At 42.6% G+C, this 18,175-nt stretch overlaps 1 protein-coding gene across 3 annotated transcripts; it reads right to left on the bottom strand.

The window, feature by feature from the left end:
- Nucleotides 1–5,218: 5,218 nt before the first annotated feature.
- On the bottom strand, nucleotides 5,219–12,540 carry LOC4330905 (LRR receptor-like serine/threonine-protein kinase ERECTA). Of its 3 annotated transcripts, none has more exons than XM_015768481.3 (27): nucleotides 12,239–12,540; nucleotides 11,472–11,613; nucleotides 11,316–11,387; nucleotides 11,140–11,211; nucleotides 10,971–11,042; nucleotides 10,810–10,881; nucleotides 10,672–10,743; nucleotides 10,382–10,453; nucleotides 10,222–10,293; nucleotides 10,067–10,135; nucleotides 9,900–9,971; nucleotides 9,715–9,786; nucleotides 9,545–9,616; nucleotides 9,386–9,457; nucleotides 9,230–9,301; nucleotides 9,084–9,155; nucleotides 8,913–8,984; nucleotides 8,760–8,831; nucleotides 8,601–8,672; nucleotides 8,451–8,522; nucleotides 8,236–8,304; nucleotides 8,068–8,139; nucleotides 7,902–7,975; nucleotides 7,683–7,811; nucleotides 7,123–7,488; nucleotides 6,500–6,870; nucleotides 5,219–5,932 (listed from the first exon to the last, which is right to left on the bottom strand). In XM_015768481.3, exons 1-27 carry the CDS (start codon nucleotides 12,309–12,311, stop codon nucleotides 5,564–5,566), a joined length of 2,958 nt encoding a protein of 985 aa, XP_015623967.1. In that variant the 5' UTR covers nucleotides 12,312–12,540; the 3' UTR covers nucleotides 5,219–5,563. The 3 variants fall into 3 exon arrangements, with proteins under 3 accessions (XP_015623967.1, NP_001403888.1, XP_066163155.1); NM_001416959.1 differs by having other exon boundaries at nucleotides 6,500–6,873; nucleotides 12,239–12,496; XM_066307058.1 differs by lacking the exon at nucleotides 10,971–11,042 and having other exon boundaries at nucleotides 6,500–6,873.
- Between the last annotated feature and the right edge of the window lie 5,635 nt (nucleotides 12,541–18,175).

Below are 18,175 nucleotides of genomic sequence, written 5' to 3'. Positions count from 1 at the left end.
TTAAATTGGTCTTGAAATATGTTTTTAACGCAACCAAAATATCTTTAGCTTCTTGGACCAGATCATGTAGTACCAGTAGCTAAGGGTCCATTTTTTTAATGGCACGACTATATCCATTGGTGATTTTCTTATAGCAACTAATAACAGTGTTGTGAGACTTAAATTCAACGATGCATTCAAATACAATAATCCAAACCTTTGAGATATCTCACCAACCTCACCATTACGGCCTCCTCTGGCTCATTCAAACAACCACGGATTATCGCATTCTCCATCTCCTTGTAAAAGTCCACCATCTTTGCACCCTCAGAGAGATTTTGAGTTTTATTGAACTAATATTTGAGGATGCCAGAGGGACCGCCTATTGGAGAATCAGGAATAGTTGGACATCATCATGAATTATTGTTGTAACCCAGTTTATTTATACAACGAAATGGCACTTTTATATTACTAAACTTGAACAACTTAATATAGCATAAGAAATCCTCACGAAATCAGTACAATAACTGAAAACATATTGTTGAATTGAGCATCGTATCAAGAGCTATATATGTACAACAAAATTCTCATAATTCTACCAAAATGTGCTTCCCTCATGGCCTAGATACACGAGAACAGGAAAACCTGGTTGAACGAGCTTCATGCACTACAATGTATCAAAGCAAATTTGCATAAATAACTCCAAATTTTCCATTGTTTCACCTTGTTTCAAAAGCCTACCCAAATAATATTGTCAGATCAAAATTGTCTATTTTGGACACTTGAGTAGCTAATTTAGCTCGTACTTCCTCCGTTTCATATTATAAGATTTTCTAGTATTGCCCACATTTATATATATGTTAATGAATATAGACATATATGTCACTACAAGAAAAATGCTTTGTAGAGACATTTTTCTAGTACTGTAGAGTCACTTATTAAATGCCTTTACAACAATGTAGAGGCATTTTAAAAAATGTCTAATAAGTGTCTTATGGTGAATTGTCTCTACAAACGAATAGACATTTTATAAAATGTCTATAAGATGGTAGATGCATTTTCTAGAGACATTAAATTGTACCGCAAAAATATAAAACCAGTCCAAAAAAGAGAATAAAATAGTTTCCTTGCTTTTGACAAGTCTTGAACTCATAATCTCTTCGTTAAATCATTTTAATCTTCAATACACTAACCAACTCAACTCCATGTCATTACTTATATGCTTGTTCCTTTAGTTACTTATATTTAGTCCTTTAGTACACATTATCATTCTAAAAAGTGTCTCTACATAGTTTAAAATGTATCAACAAAATGCCTTTACATATTAGACGTATTTTATAGTGCCGAAAGAATGCCTCTACGAGATAAAATCTAACAAACTGATCTAAAAATGTCTCTAGAGTAAAAGTTTTCTAGGCAATTTTTAAAGTGCCTCTATAAAGTGTCTCTACGCTATAAAACTTCTAATTTTGGAAGCAATTTGCAAAACGCCTCTACAAAAGTGCCTCTATACGAGGTTTTTGTTGTAGTGTGTGCCTAGATTCATTAACATCTATACGAATATGTGCAATGTTAGAAAGTCTTATAATTTGAAACGGATGTAGTAGTATCTTTTAACGTGGATTCGCTATAGGTTATATCAACTAGGTTGGGCTCGTCCCAGCGTAGCTAGGATGTAAATTCAACTCGAGCTAGAGGTGAAGTCCAATAGTGCAACTCATAAACAAACACTTTGCTAAAAATTAGTCCGATGGAACGTGAATAGATTTGGATGAAAATTAAACACGGAAAAAACCAATTAAATCCTATATACTCCTAGATGAAAAGATCACAAACTATGGACCAGGCAAATAAACCCTGCAAAACTCCAGAATTATAAAACCTAGGATTACCCTTTTTCTGCACGAAAACAGCACGCCCCTGTCCCTAACCGTCGGTCCTAACACGACCACTTTGATCCGACGGCCCAAGTGCGTTCAAAGGAAGAACCGGACCCACCAAACCCGCCGGGTTTCGCTCCAAGTCACGATGCCCAGTGTGCTCTTGAGGTTTTCGAAATACGACAGTTAATTAATTTCTCTACTACCAGTACCAGTCACGAAGTTTACCGTCTTGCCCTTGAGACCAATTTCTTAAAGACGGTTGGTCGTCCCACGAGCGGGCGAGGCCACGTAGGACGAGGAGACTGCCATCCTGCCACTGACATCGGGTCCCACCGTTCAAGATGCCCGCCACGTGGCACGTGCGATTGGTGTCGCGAGCTTTGCGTTCAATGTGCAGCCGTGCAGGGGAGGGACAGTTTTTTTTTGGAGAAGCTGTGCACGCCAAGGAAAACCTTTTTTTTTCCTTCCTTTTCTTTTCTGGCTACGCCTTTCGTTTTCTTCACTTGCGGGTAACTCCCTGTATTTTCCGTGGAGTTCTGGGAACCGTCCTCTCCACGGTAACAAAAACTGTTCTTTTCAGCAATTGTTCCTTTATTTTTTTCCCCTCTGAAACCATGTGCGTACTACGAGCCTACGACTACGAGTACCATACTACCGTGTGAAGCGTGGACGAATGGATTGATGATGTCGTAATTTTTTAGATAATGAAATATAATATCCCGACATTTGATAAAAAGAACTATAACTAATTATTATAAAGATCCACTCCAGAAGAGAATATAGTTCTTCAAGACAAGTTGAACACACCAAACAAGAGAAGAGATGATCCAAACTGAGAAAAGCAAAACAAAATGTGGAGCTAGAAGGCCTCGTCAAGGCCTAAGACTGAAGTTCGAAGCCAATGCATAGACCAATGACAATATCTTTGCACAAAGAGGTTTCTCCAAAGCGGTGCTCCCAAGGAGGATGCGACGTGGATCGCCGCCACCGCTCGTTCGTAACCGAAGCAAGGTTTTCACCCGGAGAATATGATAGGGAAAGGAAAGGGGTATGCTAAAACAACGCCTATAAGGATGGGAACGACGCCAAACGGCGTTGCCGTTGTCAGCCAGCCAAATGGCTCGGCAAAGCTTTCGCCCGCGATTCTTTGTCCAAACCCACACCACCAATCCGCACAAGAAGGATCGTCGTCGGTCAACAGCATTGTCCCTTCAGCGATTCGGCCAAGGCCACCGCCCACAGTTGTTCTCGCCGTCGACGGCGCGCCCGCAACCGGACTCCTCCTTCCCTGCCGCCAGACCCCTTCCCCGCCTCCACATACTGCCGCCGCCGCCGACGAACCGTCAGCCGGATGATGGCCTTCAACACCGAACAAGGATGATGTCGTAATGAGTTACTATTTGCACAGAGGTCCAGAAGGCTTAGGAAAAATTGCTGAGGTGATCTCTCGTCCTCTACACCGAACATACTAGTACGTAACATGGGTCGTGTCCGATACTCTCCGGTCCAATCAATGGTACACGGCACACCACGTTACTACTAGGCTGTTTTGAGTGTTTTCGTGAGGATGGGTTCCCCGGACGAAAAAACAAAGCTGATATTATTGCATGATTAATTAAATATTAATTATTATATTTTTAAAAATAGATTAGTATGATTTTTTAAAATAACTTTCATATATAAAGTTTTCTTTTTATTTTCATAAATCATATCATTTAGTAGTTTGAAAAGCGTGCGCGCGGAAAACAAAAGAGGTGGGTTTGAGAAATAGGGTAAGAACACAACAGGCTGTGTTTGCCTGTTTGGCACCCCTTTTTCCCAACTCCTCTCACTTGTTTTCCATGCTCACATTTTTCAAACGGCTAAACAGTGTTTTTTGTGAAAAAATTTCTGTACGAAAGTTGCTTAAAAAAACAAACTAATCTATTTTTTTAAAAAAATTAGCTAATACTTAATTAAGACTGCGTTTTCTGTGCGTCGGTCGGGAACCAGGGACGCCGAACAGACCCTTACCGGTGTCCTGCGGTCCTGGCCCAACAAAAGTTCCGCATCAGCCCAACCAGCAGAGGCACACTGATGTCCTGTGATGGGCCTTCTTCCGGCCCAGGAGAAGGGGACGGACGAAGAAGAAGGGCCACGGGCCCTGTCAAAAGCCGCATCCCATCCGAGCGCGTCGCGGCGCCGACCCCGCACCGCAGGGCGTGTTGCGTCGCGGTCGCGGCCGCGGCAGCATGTACTAAACCGGACGGGAACGGAAAGGGCATCCCATTTGCGTTCGCGCCGCGCGCGCAGCGCCATTACTCCACGAGCCCCGCATATCACGAGGAGCTCGCCGCGCCTGGCTGGCTTTTTTTTGGCCCCATGGCATGGAGCCGTGCTTGAATGACATCGCTTGCTATACCATCAATCATCCGTCAGGGGGAGAGGGGCCCTACAAAGGGCAGTAAATTTGTACTACAAAGGGCAGTAAATTTGTACTCCATGCCCCCTACTACTTGTGAATTGTGATAGACATGGCCGGGTAGCCATTCGGCCTCGTTCATTCAGAGTGATAGGGGAGATTGAGTCTCCTTTTCGGTGCGCACGCTTTTTAAACTACTAAACGATGTGTTTTTTGTAAAAAAAAATCTATAAGAAAGTTGCTTTAAAAATCATATTAATCCATTTTTAAAATTTAAAATAGTTAATACTTAATTAATCATGAGCTAATGGCTCACCTCGTTTTGCGTATCTTTTCAATCTCCTCAGTCTCCTTCTACTCAAACACACTTCAATACTGAAACAAATGGCAGGATGAGAGGGAGAGTATTGAACACAGCAAAAAAAAAAAGTGGGTCACTGACCATTAACTAACTACTCTTAGGGCCTGTTTGGTACAGCTCCAACTCCTAAATATAACTCCAGGAGTTGAGTCTGGAGTGGAGTTGTGGAGCTGCCTAAACCCAGCTCTACAACTCTAGTATATTTTGTGAGAGAGCTCCACCCAACTCTACTCTCAGTTTTTGGTGGAGCTGAAACTTTTTGGCTGAGCTCCAGCTCCAGGAGGGGTAGAGTTGGAGCTGGAGCTGTGCCAAACAGGCCCTTACTAGTACTGTTACTGTTACTAGTACTAGTCACCAGCGAATCACAGTGACATAAACTGTGCCATACATCGACAGCGCTGGACAAAGCTCTGCAACACAGCCTATCACCGAGAATGATTCCTGAGACCTATAAACAGCATTCTGATCGAGCAGACTATGCATCCACACGGATGATCATTACCAGCACCCATTTTTGCCTCTGGGATGTCCCAGGCTCCCAGCTTTACAAGCCAGCGGTTCTTAACATCGTTTACTGTACTGAAAAATCCGCGATTATCCAACAAAACCAATTTTATAAGAGGCGGATTTTTCCCGATCACTGCGATATTTTTAACTGACCCGTGCTTACAAAATTCATACTCCCAGGAGGCCTTAATACAGTTCACCTCATCCAAACCCCACTAACTAATAATGATAAGAAGAAAAACTGATCAAAACAGGAAGGCCAAATAGCTTTCCGAAGGCCTAACAAACCAGAAGACAGCATATTTACAGCAGCGAATAGCCAGCCCTTCGTCGGTGTCCCTTCTTATTCCAGGAAGGACACAAAAGCTGGTAACTTAGCTAGAACGCCAACGCCACAAAGCACAAAGCCATCAGGATATTCAGATAGTCACTCTACTCTGTGTTCTGTGATATCACCTCGCCGAACTTCAGGAAGAGCTCCGCATCTGACGCGCTCGACGAATTTTCACAGGAGAGCGTGCTGCCGCCTCGTAGGCTCACGTACTCGTTGACATAGCTCGGAACCGTGGACGACTGTGGCAATGCCGGTGGCAGTGCCGGCTTTGAGGGCGGGTCGGGGTAGACGAGGCAGTCCAGGACACGCACGACCTCGTGCATCGTCGGTCGATCAGAAGGCTGCCTCTTGCTGCAAAGGAGCGCCAACTGGAACACCTTCTTGACCTCGCCAAGATCTTTGCACGTATCGGCGATGTCTGGGTCGACCATCTCCATGACCGTGTTGTCTGCGGCTTTGGATAGGATCTGCAGAGAAGCAACCAATGAGCATAAACAGCATTCATGCAAACCAGGAAGTTCATCGCTAAAATCGACTGTTTACAGTTGCACTATTCCGTACTGGACCTGTGGGCTGGTAGAAATACAAATTTTAATTCACCTTTTGCCGTTTTCTTTCAAAAAGAGATGTTCAGGATTGACAGGGTAAATTCTTCCGATAAGTTACCAGCATGTCAGTGATCAAAATAACTAGTACAGTCATAGTTAGCTACAGTTTTTGACAGGTGTGTGTTGCCTGTAAATGTTCACCCACATGATTGAAGGCGGGGGACAAATATGGCAGGCTTTATGGGACACTGGCAAGTTATGATAGAGCTTTCACCAGCCATACAATGAATCACACACTACCAGGTCCGCCACAGTGTATATAGATCTACTCACATGGTAGGATTCATGCGTGGTCCCCTTGAAGGAACACAGACCTGATAATGCCCATGATTGTGCACTTATTGAACCTCAAATGCAAGAGTATATGGTGAAGGAAAGGAACAAGTTTTCAAATAAACAGTAGCAAGCGAATGGAAAAATAGTTACCAAGTGATGGAGATTGCACTCATTATCGACTGGCTTTTTGCCTGTAAGTAGCTCCAGGAGGACAATGCCATAGCTGTAGACATCCGATTTCTCGTTGAGGCGGGATGTGCATGCGTACTCAGGGTCAATGTAGCCTATAGTACCCATCACATAGGTTGATGTGTGTGTCTTTGAGGTGCACAAGCTCTTGGCAATACCAAAGTCGGCAAGATGTGCTTCATAGTCCTTGTCTAGAAGGATATTCTTCGACTTCACATCCCTATGAATTATCCGTGGGTTGCAGTCATGATGAAGATAAGCCAGACCTTGTGCCGCACCAAGAGCAATCCGGAGCCTAGCCTCCCAATCTAGTTTTTGCTTCTTGGATGAGCCTGCTAAAATAATAAAGAAATTGCTAATTAGGCTATAGTTGCAGAAATCTTATCAGCTGTTTATGTTCCATGAAAATATCCTAATCCAAATAATATTAAACCATCAAACAAGTTGATATGAAAGTGATCAGGTGGTGCTTGTTGACAGATGAACAGGCAACGGCTATACAAACCAGAAGAACAATCGTTCTAAATACCAACTATTCTGCTTACAGTTCCTATGTATTTGTTTGCCATGTAAAATTCACTTACCATGTAAAACATCCCAGAGACTGCCATTTTCCAAGTAGTCGTAGAAGAGAAGATTCCCAGCAGGTGATAGGGAATACCCTTGAAGGCTGACAAGATTCCGGTGCTTGATACTTCCAACAGTCTCAAGCTCAGTCTCGAATTCCTTCAGGCTCTGTGGGTAGTGAGCATACAATTTTTTTATTGCAACCGGCTTGCAGTTCTTCAGTACACATTTGTACACTGTGCTTGATGCCCCATACCCGATAATGTACTTCTCGCTCAAATTTTCAGTCATCCTCATTATATCTTCGTACACAAGGAATGCCATGTTCATGTGAAGGATTACAAGCTTTGGAGGAACATTACTTGATGGTAGTGCATGGATATCTATCACAGGAAAATAATAATATCACTCTGTTAACAACCAAATGCATCTATCAAGTAGAGGGCGAACATATGCAATAGTCTGAGACATGTAATAGATCATTTGCAAGGTTGAGTGTGACGAGAGGACACTTGCCAAACAGCTACCGAAATTGATGGGTAAAATCAATGGACTGGGACCTCTGCAGATGCATCACCTGGTTTACATAAAGACACATCTTTGGGAACTTGTGCCCAGTGTGGCCAGCAAGCAGCAGCTAGGATCATCAGCAGGATAACAAGCCCAGCTACAGCAATCCCAAGAATTGCAGACCTTGAGACAGAGGCTGCATAAAAATCCAGGATATAAAATTAGAAAGTTTATCAGTGTGAAGTTACACTTCGGAGCAACGCAACAGCTGTAACATTTTACTGACATCTCTGCACATGACTGGTGGAGTAGCACGAAGAACCAAGCCAATAGCCACAGAGTCCAGGATTACCCAAGAAGCTGAATTAAAGATCAGATTATTGATGAGGCCTGAGATGCCTAAGTATTACGAGTTCTTTTTCAAGCGATCGATTAATCCCCAAGGAAAATACCTGTCCGGTGAAAATCGTGAAAAATTATTGTCTGTTGGTACAATGCCAGCCAGGTTGTTGTATGATACGTTTCTGCAGTAACACACTATCAGTATGAAGCTTACAGGTTCATGGCCAAAAAAAATTGTGTGAAATCATTTCATATTGCTTTTCAAGTGTATAACTTACAAGACATTGAGACTGAAGCAGTTAATAAGTGAAGAAACATCCCCAGTTATATTATTACTTTCCAGTTTTCTGAAAAAAGACAAAAAAAAATTCACGTAAATCAATATGCAGTAATGAGAAACAGAATACTCAAATTAATATGCAGTCCAATGCAAACAGCCTTTTGAAACCATGCAATACTACTTTATAGGATAGAGGGTAAAACATAGACTTACAGCAATATCAGGTTTTGCAGCATGCCAACCTCTTGTGGAATCAAACCACCAAGGTGATTACTAGACAAATCACTAAAACAGAGGAAGAGGAATCTGCATTACTCCCAAAGGTACAGAGCAGACAACGCATTTAGGTGAGAAGGTACTTACATCTCCATGATACTCCTCAAGTTTCCAAACTCAGCAGGGATGTATCCAACCAAATTATTATTGCTAAAATTTCTTTAGGAATAAGAGAATGCTGTCATGACATGATACAAGTATTTTATTTTATTTTTTTATAACAAGGAGTAATATTATAGAACTTACAGTCTCAAAAGATGCTCTAAGCTCCCAATTGCCGAGGGAATTGGACCAGCAACCATGTTACAGGATAAGTCCCTTCAAATATATCCAGCAAACACGTCATATCATGAGAATCACTTATTCAAAAGCAATTGCAGATTAACTTCTGGTACTTACAATGTGTCCAAGTTTTTCATTTTTGCTAGTTCAATGGGAATGGCTCCACTAAGATAGTTTGATGATAGATTCCTAGAAGTTAGGATGAAAACAAAAATCATTAGACACTATGAACAGAACTAAATTTATAGCAGGCTTGAAGAAAAATCACCTAAAACCAATAACACTTACAAATAAGTTATACTCTCAAGTTTGTGCAATGAACGTGGAACGGTCCCATTTAATTTATTGCCATAAGCATTGCTGTTACAAAGCTAAAGTTAAGTGCCCTGCCATCGGAGAGGATATAGAACTTCAGGAGAACAAATGAAACTTACAAGCTAATGAGATTCATGCATGAGCTTATATTATCAGGGATTGGTCCTTCAAGGTTGTTGTTTGCCAGGTTCCTGTGAAAAACAAATGATATGGTCCACTGACTGATTTAGCATTCCAGGTAAGCATCAATTGATAAAGGATGAGTAGAGTTATACAGATCAAATAAGCCCGTCAACTTTCCAAGCTCAGGCGGAATGAACCCGGTCAGCTGATTGTCATTCAGTTCTCTGAAACCAGATATTGTCTCAAAAGAGGGTAGTGCGCTAATCAATTAACAATCAAGAAGCAACAAAATTTTAAAGGTAGAGGCTTACAAGTAATGAAGTGTCGACATATTACCAAGCTCGGGTGGTATTGATCCAGTTAGCCTATTGCCTTGGAGGTACCTAAGAAAACAAGATACTATGATGTTAACTTCTTGACATAATTAAGAATATTATATTTCTCAAAGGCTAGGAAAACACACACACAAGGGCAGGCTTACAGTTTCTCAGTGTATGTTAAGTTGCCAAGTATTGATGGTATTGGCCCAGACAATTGGTTGAAACTCAGATCACTGTATCAACAAATAGAAGGTACAGGTGAAAACTTGCATTCAAGGGCTATGGTAATACCTCTCACTCTCAGCCCATAAATTAAGACAAGCACATCAATTATCATTGGACTTACAGCACTGCGAGCGCCTGCATAAGGCCAATTACTGATGGAATAGGGCCAGAGAAATTGTTCCCTTGCAAAGACCTGGTACAAAATAGTGCATAGCAGTTCAAGTAGTTGGTTTCATTAATTACGACAGGTTGGATACTCTTTTTGTTAGTAAAATGACTACCACATACAATGTAGCCACTTGTAGGAAGCCAATGTTGAATGGGATTTCTCCCGTGAGCCGGTTGTAAGACAGATCCCTAAAAATACCATAAGGTCAGGAATGATTGACATGTCAAAGAAAGGGGGACACATAATTCAGAAGGAGTAGAAGGTATGTACATACAAGACCTGAAAGCTCGTACAGTTCCCAATAGTATCTGGTATTATACCCGTTAAGCTATTGTTCTTCACATCACTAAGTCAAACAAAATCAAGTTTGTGAAAGGAACAAAGAAAACAAACATGTAGAGCTAATAATAAACAAAAGGAAGCAATACACTCACAAGTACCACAGGCCAGTCAACTGGCACATCTCAGGAGAGAGGCTTCCTTCTAAATTATTGCTCCGTAATCCCCTGTCATATGAAAATCAGATTAGCACAATTGGATATGACAATATGATCTTACCGAACTATTTGCCCTACATTACATATGTTCAACCGCCTATAATTTACACAAACTAAATCTGATTAGCACTAATAGCTCCTACATATTGTCTGCAGTTTAAGTACTGAAACAAAAAAAAGAAGTTTTTTAAAGTAGGGAACAGAATCATCGACTACTTAGTACTCACAAGTACTGAAGAACCTCATTCCAGTAGATTAACCTCGGAATCTCACCATTTAGCTTGTTTTGAGCCAAGTCCCTGGGGCATATATCACATTAGAATTGATCCAAATTAAGCCCTCAGAACAGTTCAGCCGCAACTTACAAAATCTTCAAATTTGGTAGCTGAGAGAGTGTCGACGGGATCATCCCCACCAGCTGGTTGTTCTTCAAGATCCTATATATTCAAGTAACAGCAGTGCTTACGATGAAAGAAATGCTGCAAAATACTTCTCCTCCACCAAGTTTCAGCAGGGTAAATCTTACAAGTTCTCAAGGTGCTTCAGCTTAGATATGGAAAATGGTATATCTCCTCCTAGATTGTTAGAGGACAGGTCCCTTGAATAAAAGAACAGGGGAGGGTTGCGGCACGCATTACTTCTACTGTTCTACATCCTCAAAACAACACTGCGAACCAAAACTGAATCTCACTTACAGAGTTTTAAGCGACGTGCAATCGCCAATCTCATCAGGGATCTGCCCAGAAAGTTCATTCGACTTCAAGTCGCTGCATATATGTAATCAAACAAACAGGGAGAACGAGTTGAGCACACTAATTAAGCAGCTGAATGAAAGAAACATTTCATTCCAGGAGACAACGTGCCACCGTACATCGACTCGACGCTTTTCAGATTCCCGATGGCCGGGGAGATTTCGCCCCCAAGATTGAGCCCCGAGAGGTTGCTGCATTCCACCGCAAGAAAACACGTCAGTAACCACGGGCACTGCAGCCAGGCAAGCCAAGCAATAGGTTGGCAGGAAACTCACAGCGCCGCGACGGCGAAGGTGACGTTGTCGCAGAGCACGCCGCGCCACGAGCAGTAGCGCCGCGGCGCGCCATCGCCGGCCCAATCGTACAGCACGTTGTCCACATTGCGGAAGGACTTCTTGATCTCCAGTAGCGTTTGTCCTGGAAAACACGCAAGAGCAAACCAGATTGATAAACAGCAGAATCGAAGTACCAAACATCGCGAGGAAACAGGAATCTGGTTTCGGAGGAGGAATCGGAGAATAACTTCCAAAATAATTTAAAACCATTTCCGGATCCAAAACTCGATAACCAAAAACCCCACACAAAAAAAAAACACTCCCTAAACTTCCACAAACAGCGGCGGCATTTCAGAAATGAGCATTTGATCTCCAAGAACAATATAGAAACCTTATCCATGAACGAAACAAAACAGAAAAAAAAATAGTTCAAAAATAAAGCCGCATTTAAAAAACAAAACAAAAAAAAAGTACAGCAACTGTCCCCTGGATAGGGAAGAAGAACAGAAGAAGAGATGCTACGAACAGGAGGCTGGGATTAATCTAGTATTAGGCCATTCTTAGGCGGCGCCGGCCAATAGGGAGCAAGACATAAACAAAGACCAAAAGGCGCGCACTCGCAGCACTAAAAAAACACCAAAACACGAAGCCACCCAAACCCAACCCCCTCCCTCCCCACTATAATCCATCATCCTTCCCTCTCCCTCCCTCCCTCGCCAACGCACGCAGGCGAGCAGAGCAAAAGGGAACGGCACGCGGCCACCCACCGTCATCGTCGGCGGCGGCCACCGCGAGGAGAATGGCAGCGAGGAGGAGGCGAGTGGTGGTGGTCGTCGTCATGGCGCCGAGGCGAGGCGTCCGCGCGGGGGCATCAACGACGCTTTGCTGTGGTTTAACCAACGCCGCGGCTGGGGTTTCTGCCGTTCTGATGGGTTGAGTTGGCTTCTTGGCTTGGCTGCTGCAAAGCTGCGAGCTATGGGCGCAGGGGAGGGAGAGAGAGGGAGAGATGGGAGAGGGAGGCTTTGGCGTGAAGGTGATGGTGGTGGTGGTGTGTCTTGTGGGTGACGAACAGGGGGCACGTCCATGTGGATGACTGCAACTTTCGCTCTCGTGGTTGTTATGGTACGACTGTACTTGTTCCCCCTTTCTGGCATGTTTGGATCTTCTGGGTTTTACATCCACTTCGCTGAAAATGTGGAGTTTTAATCCGCTTACATTGGCATCTCTTTTTCTTTCTCAACATGGTATACAGAGTAGGTACAGGGTAGAGCTATAACGAAATGGAGAATATATCATTTGCTTATTTTACTCTATTTTAGATAGAGTTTAAGATGATTTAGATATCTAAGTTTGTATTGAGAAGAGTGCACACATAGTGAAAATAGGTGATATATAGCTTAAAAAAATTCTTATCGGGTTCCCCTCATATACTCTAGCTCCGCTCCTGAGTAGACATACAAACGCGCACGCTTTATCTTTATGATCAACTACAACGAATGGATTGACGCATCTTGATATTATCGAAGTCACACTCACATATATAAACAAATGCACATACTCAGCTCTATGAATATGCATGCGCATTTTACCTCTATGAGCACCTATAAAGACCATATCTGCATATCTTAGTATTACCGAAGTCACACACTCTCCTATAAACAGATGACACGTAATCTAACTCTATGAGTACATCTATATATTGGGTTGCACATCTTGAGATTGATAAAGTCACCGTACACACCTATATACCCTATCCCATGAGATATTGATAAACTCACCACATTCACCACAATGAACACACCTCTATATATTTTGTTGGCGTATCTTAAGATTTATAAAGTCACCATATAGTGCCTCTCTAAATACACCCGCGCACACATCAGGGCCTTGTACCCTATGATAGATTGGGTTGCCATATTACCCATATAGACACCTTTGTATATTGGGCTGATATATCATAGGATTGATAAAGTCACCACAAGCGTTCTTATGTCAAGCAGTACATCGCATATTGCTAAAAGAGTAATTAATCGTAAATGTGAGTACACGTGCCAAGTTTAGCACTTCAACCCAAATGTATGGGTTCTACGCACCGTAATGAATCAAATCAGTTGAGCTATGCTCGCTTTGCTGTATTGCAATCGTTTTGAATTTTGAGGATGACTTGCTTAGTGATATAATGGTCAATGCATCAACCATTTCGTGCAATTATTATGTTAAAACTTTATTTTTCCAAATCATTTGTCACAACTTTAGATGGGTATTTTCACATAACAACAACAATAACAATTGATTTTTTACAAAATTATAATTTTATCTACTACGGGTGCACAATATGTGGGGTAAACTTACACCGATATAAGTATTTCATGTGTATATGATGAGAGAGTCTAGAACCTGTCAAAATAAAGCTATAGTTTTCTGATAAAAAGTACTCCCTGCATCCCAAAATATTTGACGCCGTTGACTTTTTTAAATATGTTTGACCGTTCGTTTTATTCAAAAAATTTAAGTAATTATTAATTCTTTTCCTATCATTTGATTTATTGTTAGATATACTTTTATGTATACATATAGTTTTACATATTTCACAAAAGTTTTTGAATAATACGAATGGTCAAACATATTTAAAAAAAGTCAATAGCGTCAAACATTTAGGGAAGGAGGGAGTATATATACAATTGCCGTATTTTTTTAATATATAGTAAATTGATAATTTTTTATAAAAATAATTACTCTTTTAAGTTAGCTCAATTATGTTTTTTTCATTACAAGAATATTCTTCCAATGGGATTTCGGCTGCCAAAAATCTCAAAATCTAGAGCGATTTGTGTGCATAAAATAAAGTTCAGTACTACGTGCAAAAAAAATCTAGTATATCATGCATTGTGGGCCAGCCCTCAAATGCTTCCGAAAGGTGGCATTAATTATACAGGCCAATGGTAACAAGGCCCAGCTGCAGCGCAGGGCCCATTCCACGTCCACCTCTCTGACAAAATCCCATCCATCTTGAGCACAAGCGCAGCAGATCCCTTCGGCCTGGGCCGAAAGCGAATCGGTGATTCTCCGCGGCACAACTCCTGTGGCACACCGTGTGGCCGGAAATGAAAACAGAAAAGAAGAAACTCTCGCAGGTCTGCACCATTTGCCGCCGATGCGTCTACGACTACGAACAAACAGATTCATTTGTTTCCCTATGCACAAGCAGTTGGTACATTGGCATTCTGAAACTGGGCATCGATTCTGTGGACTTGTGTGATGCAAACATATATAGTTATGTTACGTTGTTATAGTTTCTGTTGAAATAAAGGCCAATGTACCCGCTATGTAAAATAAAATGCTACTATATCCGTTTCAAAAGTAGCAGTCTAGAACAAGTCTCATCTAAGATAGATATATTTTAGGATAAATATAGTACTACATTATTTTGCTGTTTTAACACCACGGCTGATGTAGCCTGCAACTGCAAAGGTGATACTAGCCAAAGATTAATCTTGCTCTTTGAGTATCAAGTAGTAGTATTCTACCAGCAATCAGAGACACATGTATAAATAGTATTACCTCTATATTTTAATATATATGACGCCGTTGACTTTTTATTCAACGTCTGACCATTCGTCTTATTTAAAAAATTTATGTAATTATCATTTATTTTATTGTGACTTGATTCATCATCAAATATTCTTTAAGCATGATATAAATATTTTTATATTTACACAAAAAAATTAAATAAAACGAATGGTCAAACGTTGATTAAAAAGTTAATGACATCATACATTAAAATACGGAGGGAGTACTACGTAAGTGAACAACAACAAAAACACAAAAAGGACGGGATGTGAAGGCACTAACGAGCCGTCATGCTTCTTTGGCCAACGAATGAGGCAGCCTTTTGATCAGCAGGTTTGATTGCGAAAACGCTTGCACTGCTTAACAGCTCCACGATCTTTAAAAGACTCGCCGTGCAAATCTTCCACGGGTTAATGATGGCGATTCTTGAGCCGTATGATCCTCAAAGCTGAAGCTCGAAAGGCTGCATCCTGGACAGGGGGCGTGATATATAAGCTTTCGAGCTGTGTTTTGCTGGTTAAATATTGTTTGTCAATTCACCCTCGATGATGGCCTAAACCGTGTCCTCTAACACGCACTCCTATCAACTCCATTTGAATTGAAAAGCTCAACTTTGAAAGAGAAACCACGAGGTCGCGCGTTGCCCTCTTGGCCTCTTGTTTTTTCCGGCCCCAGGCTGAAGAACTTCATCGTTTCTACTTGCTGTGTACAGTAAAGAAGTCCTATAGAAACAGATGATTTGATGCGTTATAGATGTTATAGATGAATAGGTACATACTACAATATCGTGCAACATGCATGCACGCAGTTCAACTGAAGACTACAGACTACAGATGTTCTACACGATCTGCAGTATCTACGTGAGCGACCTCTTGTCCCATCAAGTACAGCAACTAGATCCCGGTCTACAAACTGTCCAGTACAGACGCACAAAATACTTGTTGTACAGTCAAATGTCCTCGTAGAATTAAACGGATTACGAATGAACTCATCAGCATGTACGTGGTCAAGATTCCGGTCAGATCTCCTTTAATTCACAGAAAGAAGTACACTAACAAGTAACAACCCCATTAACAACGTCGCCTGGTGCGTACAGTACCTGCGAGTAGCCGAGTATTGACTAATCTGAATCCGATGATCCACTGTTAATTATAGCTGCCTCGCTCCACAGACAAAACTTCTACGCCGTCCAAACAGCCCAGAGAGGATGCGATGAAAGAGAAGTAGCAAGAGGTTCAAAGCATGCTGAGCTGCTAAACTCTGCAGCGGCTTTTCGATGGGATGATGGGCTGATGAACTACTTACAGCCTTATCTTTTCGTTTACGTTTATACTTATCAGAAAATAAAATCAACCTTAAATTTAAATTTAAAGTTAAATTTTATATTATTTTCATTATAGTTTATTTTTCAGTCTTTACTTCTAAATTATTAAAAACAAAGTATATAAAAATTTTATTGACATTATTTTTCAAGTAGCGTTTTACCTTTTCCTCGAATATGTTAAACAATGGGACTGTTCCTTCTTTGGCCTGCCCATACCTGCGTTACGCATACGGCAAGCCACGAGGCAGTGTGACACGCGGTCTCGCCGTCTCGCGGCACAGGTACGATCACGAGCCGACGAGCCATGAGGCAAGCAAGAAACGGCCAAGCGGCAGCGGACTAGTAGCAAGCAAGCAGGGCGACGCGACGAGCAGTAACGAGGCATGGGGTTCGTGGGGGCACTGGGCGGCAGCAAGATGGGCTCCAAGCGTTTGCCCATCTTTTCGCTTGTTGCGCCGGTGCGCGTCTCCGTGGGGGCTTCGCCGTGGGAGCGCAGCGCATTGCACACGCGCGCACATGGCAACCCGCAGGCAGGAGACTGATCCGATCGAGCATTCGGGCGTGTGCGTGTGCGGCTGAGCGCGTACTAGTAGGCCAGCGCCCAGCGGCATCTTCTGCAACGTTGGCCATCGGCGTCGTGCACGGTGCTCTCGCTCTCCGGTGTTCTTTTGCGCGAGTTGCATGCCGCGCGGCGGATGGGCTTATTCTGGAGGAGGAGAACGATTTGGGCTGGGCTGGAGCCTGGAGGTGATTAGTTGCCAATGGCCGACGGAATCGAGTGAATTTGGGCATCTTTTTACGACGAGAATAGAAAAGGTCCACTTCAGGTCCCTCATTTTTCCATCGAGTTTAAATCACGTCTCTAAATCGTCATACCCAAAATCTTAACTCTAAATTGCAAACCGAGTTAAATTAGATCTAATGGTAATATGGATGGCTGATTTCACTAACATGGTATCCTAGTCAGCAAAAAGTAATTAAAAAACATATGAGCCCTGCATGTACTACTGTCTCAGAAAAAAGGTAAATCCTAGCTACGAACCTGGACACGCATATATCCAGATTCATAGCTATAATTGGATTTTTTTTTGGGACGGATGGGGTGAGTGGGAAGAAGAAAATAAAAAATATATATGAACCCACATATCAATGTCCACTTTTTTCTTCTCTTTTTCCCAACCACGCACACCATTCAGCGATTGGCAGCGAGGGAGGCGGCTGGTGATCCCATTTCCCGTCCGTCGTTGGAGGGGGAGGCTGAGCTTCATCGTTGGCATAGATTCCCGCACCCTCTACCGCCCCATCCTCGACCTTCTACATCATCTCTGAGCTCACTGCACATATCTCCCAATTCGGCATCGTCATGACTAGGAGTTCCTGCTTGACCTCCCATCCCCTATGGCTCTCGAGCTAAGATTGAGAATGACTAGGGGGTGGCTAGGATGGAGCCAAATGAGTAAGATGAAGCGGTCTCCACCGCGGAGTGGGTGGAGAAGGGGGAGGTGGGCCGGTTGCGTACGAGGGGCACACAATGTTGGTGTTCGGTGCACAAATCATTGAGGTGCGCGGAGGAGGAGGGTGCTGGCGTCGATAGGAAGAGAAGGTGGCGAGAGTGGAGGAGGAAGCTATTGCGGCGTGTTCAGGCCGACGTGGACGTATGGGATTGAGGTGGTCATGCTTGTTGACGTTCGCTACCCGGTTCCTAGTTGTCTCCGAGGCCATTTTTTGTAGGGAAGAGAGGAGGGGGAGAGAAGAGGGGAGGAGAGTAAGCATGACATGTGGTCCACTCTTGTTTTTGCCACGTAAACAT

The sequence above is a fragment of the Oryza sativa genome, chromosome 2 (genome assembly GCF_034140825.1).
Source record: "Oryza sativa Japonica Group chromosome 2, ASM3414082v1".
NCBI lineage: Eukaryota > Viridiplantae > Streptophyta > Magnoliopsida > Poales > Poaceae > Oryza > Oryza sativa.
The sequence above is the reverse complement of the archived record's forward strand: the minus strand, read 5'-3'. Positions and strand labels throughout refer to the sequence as shown.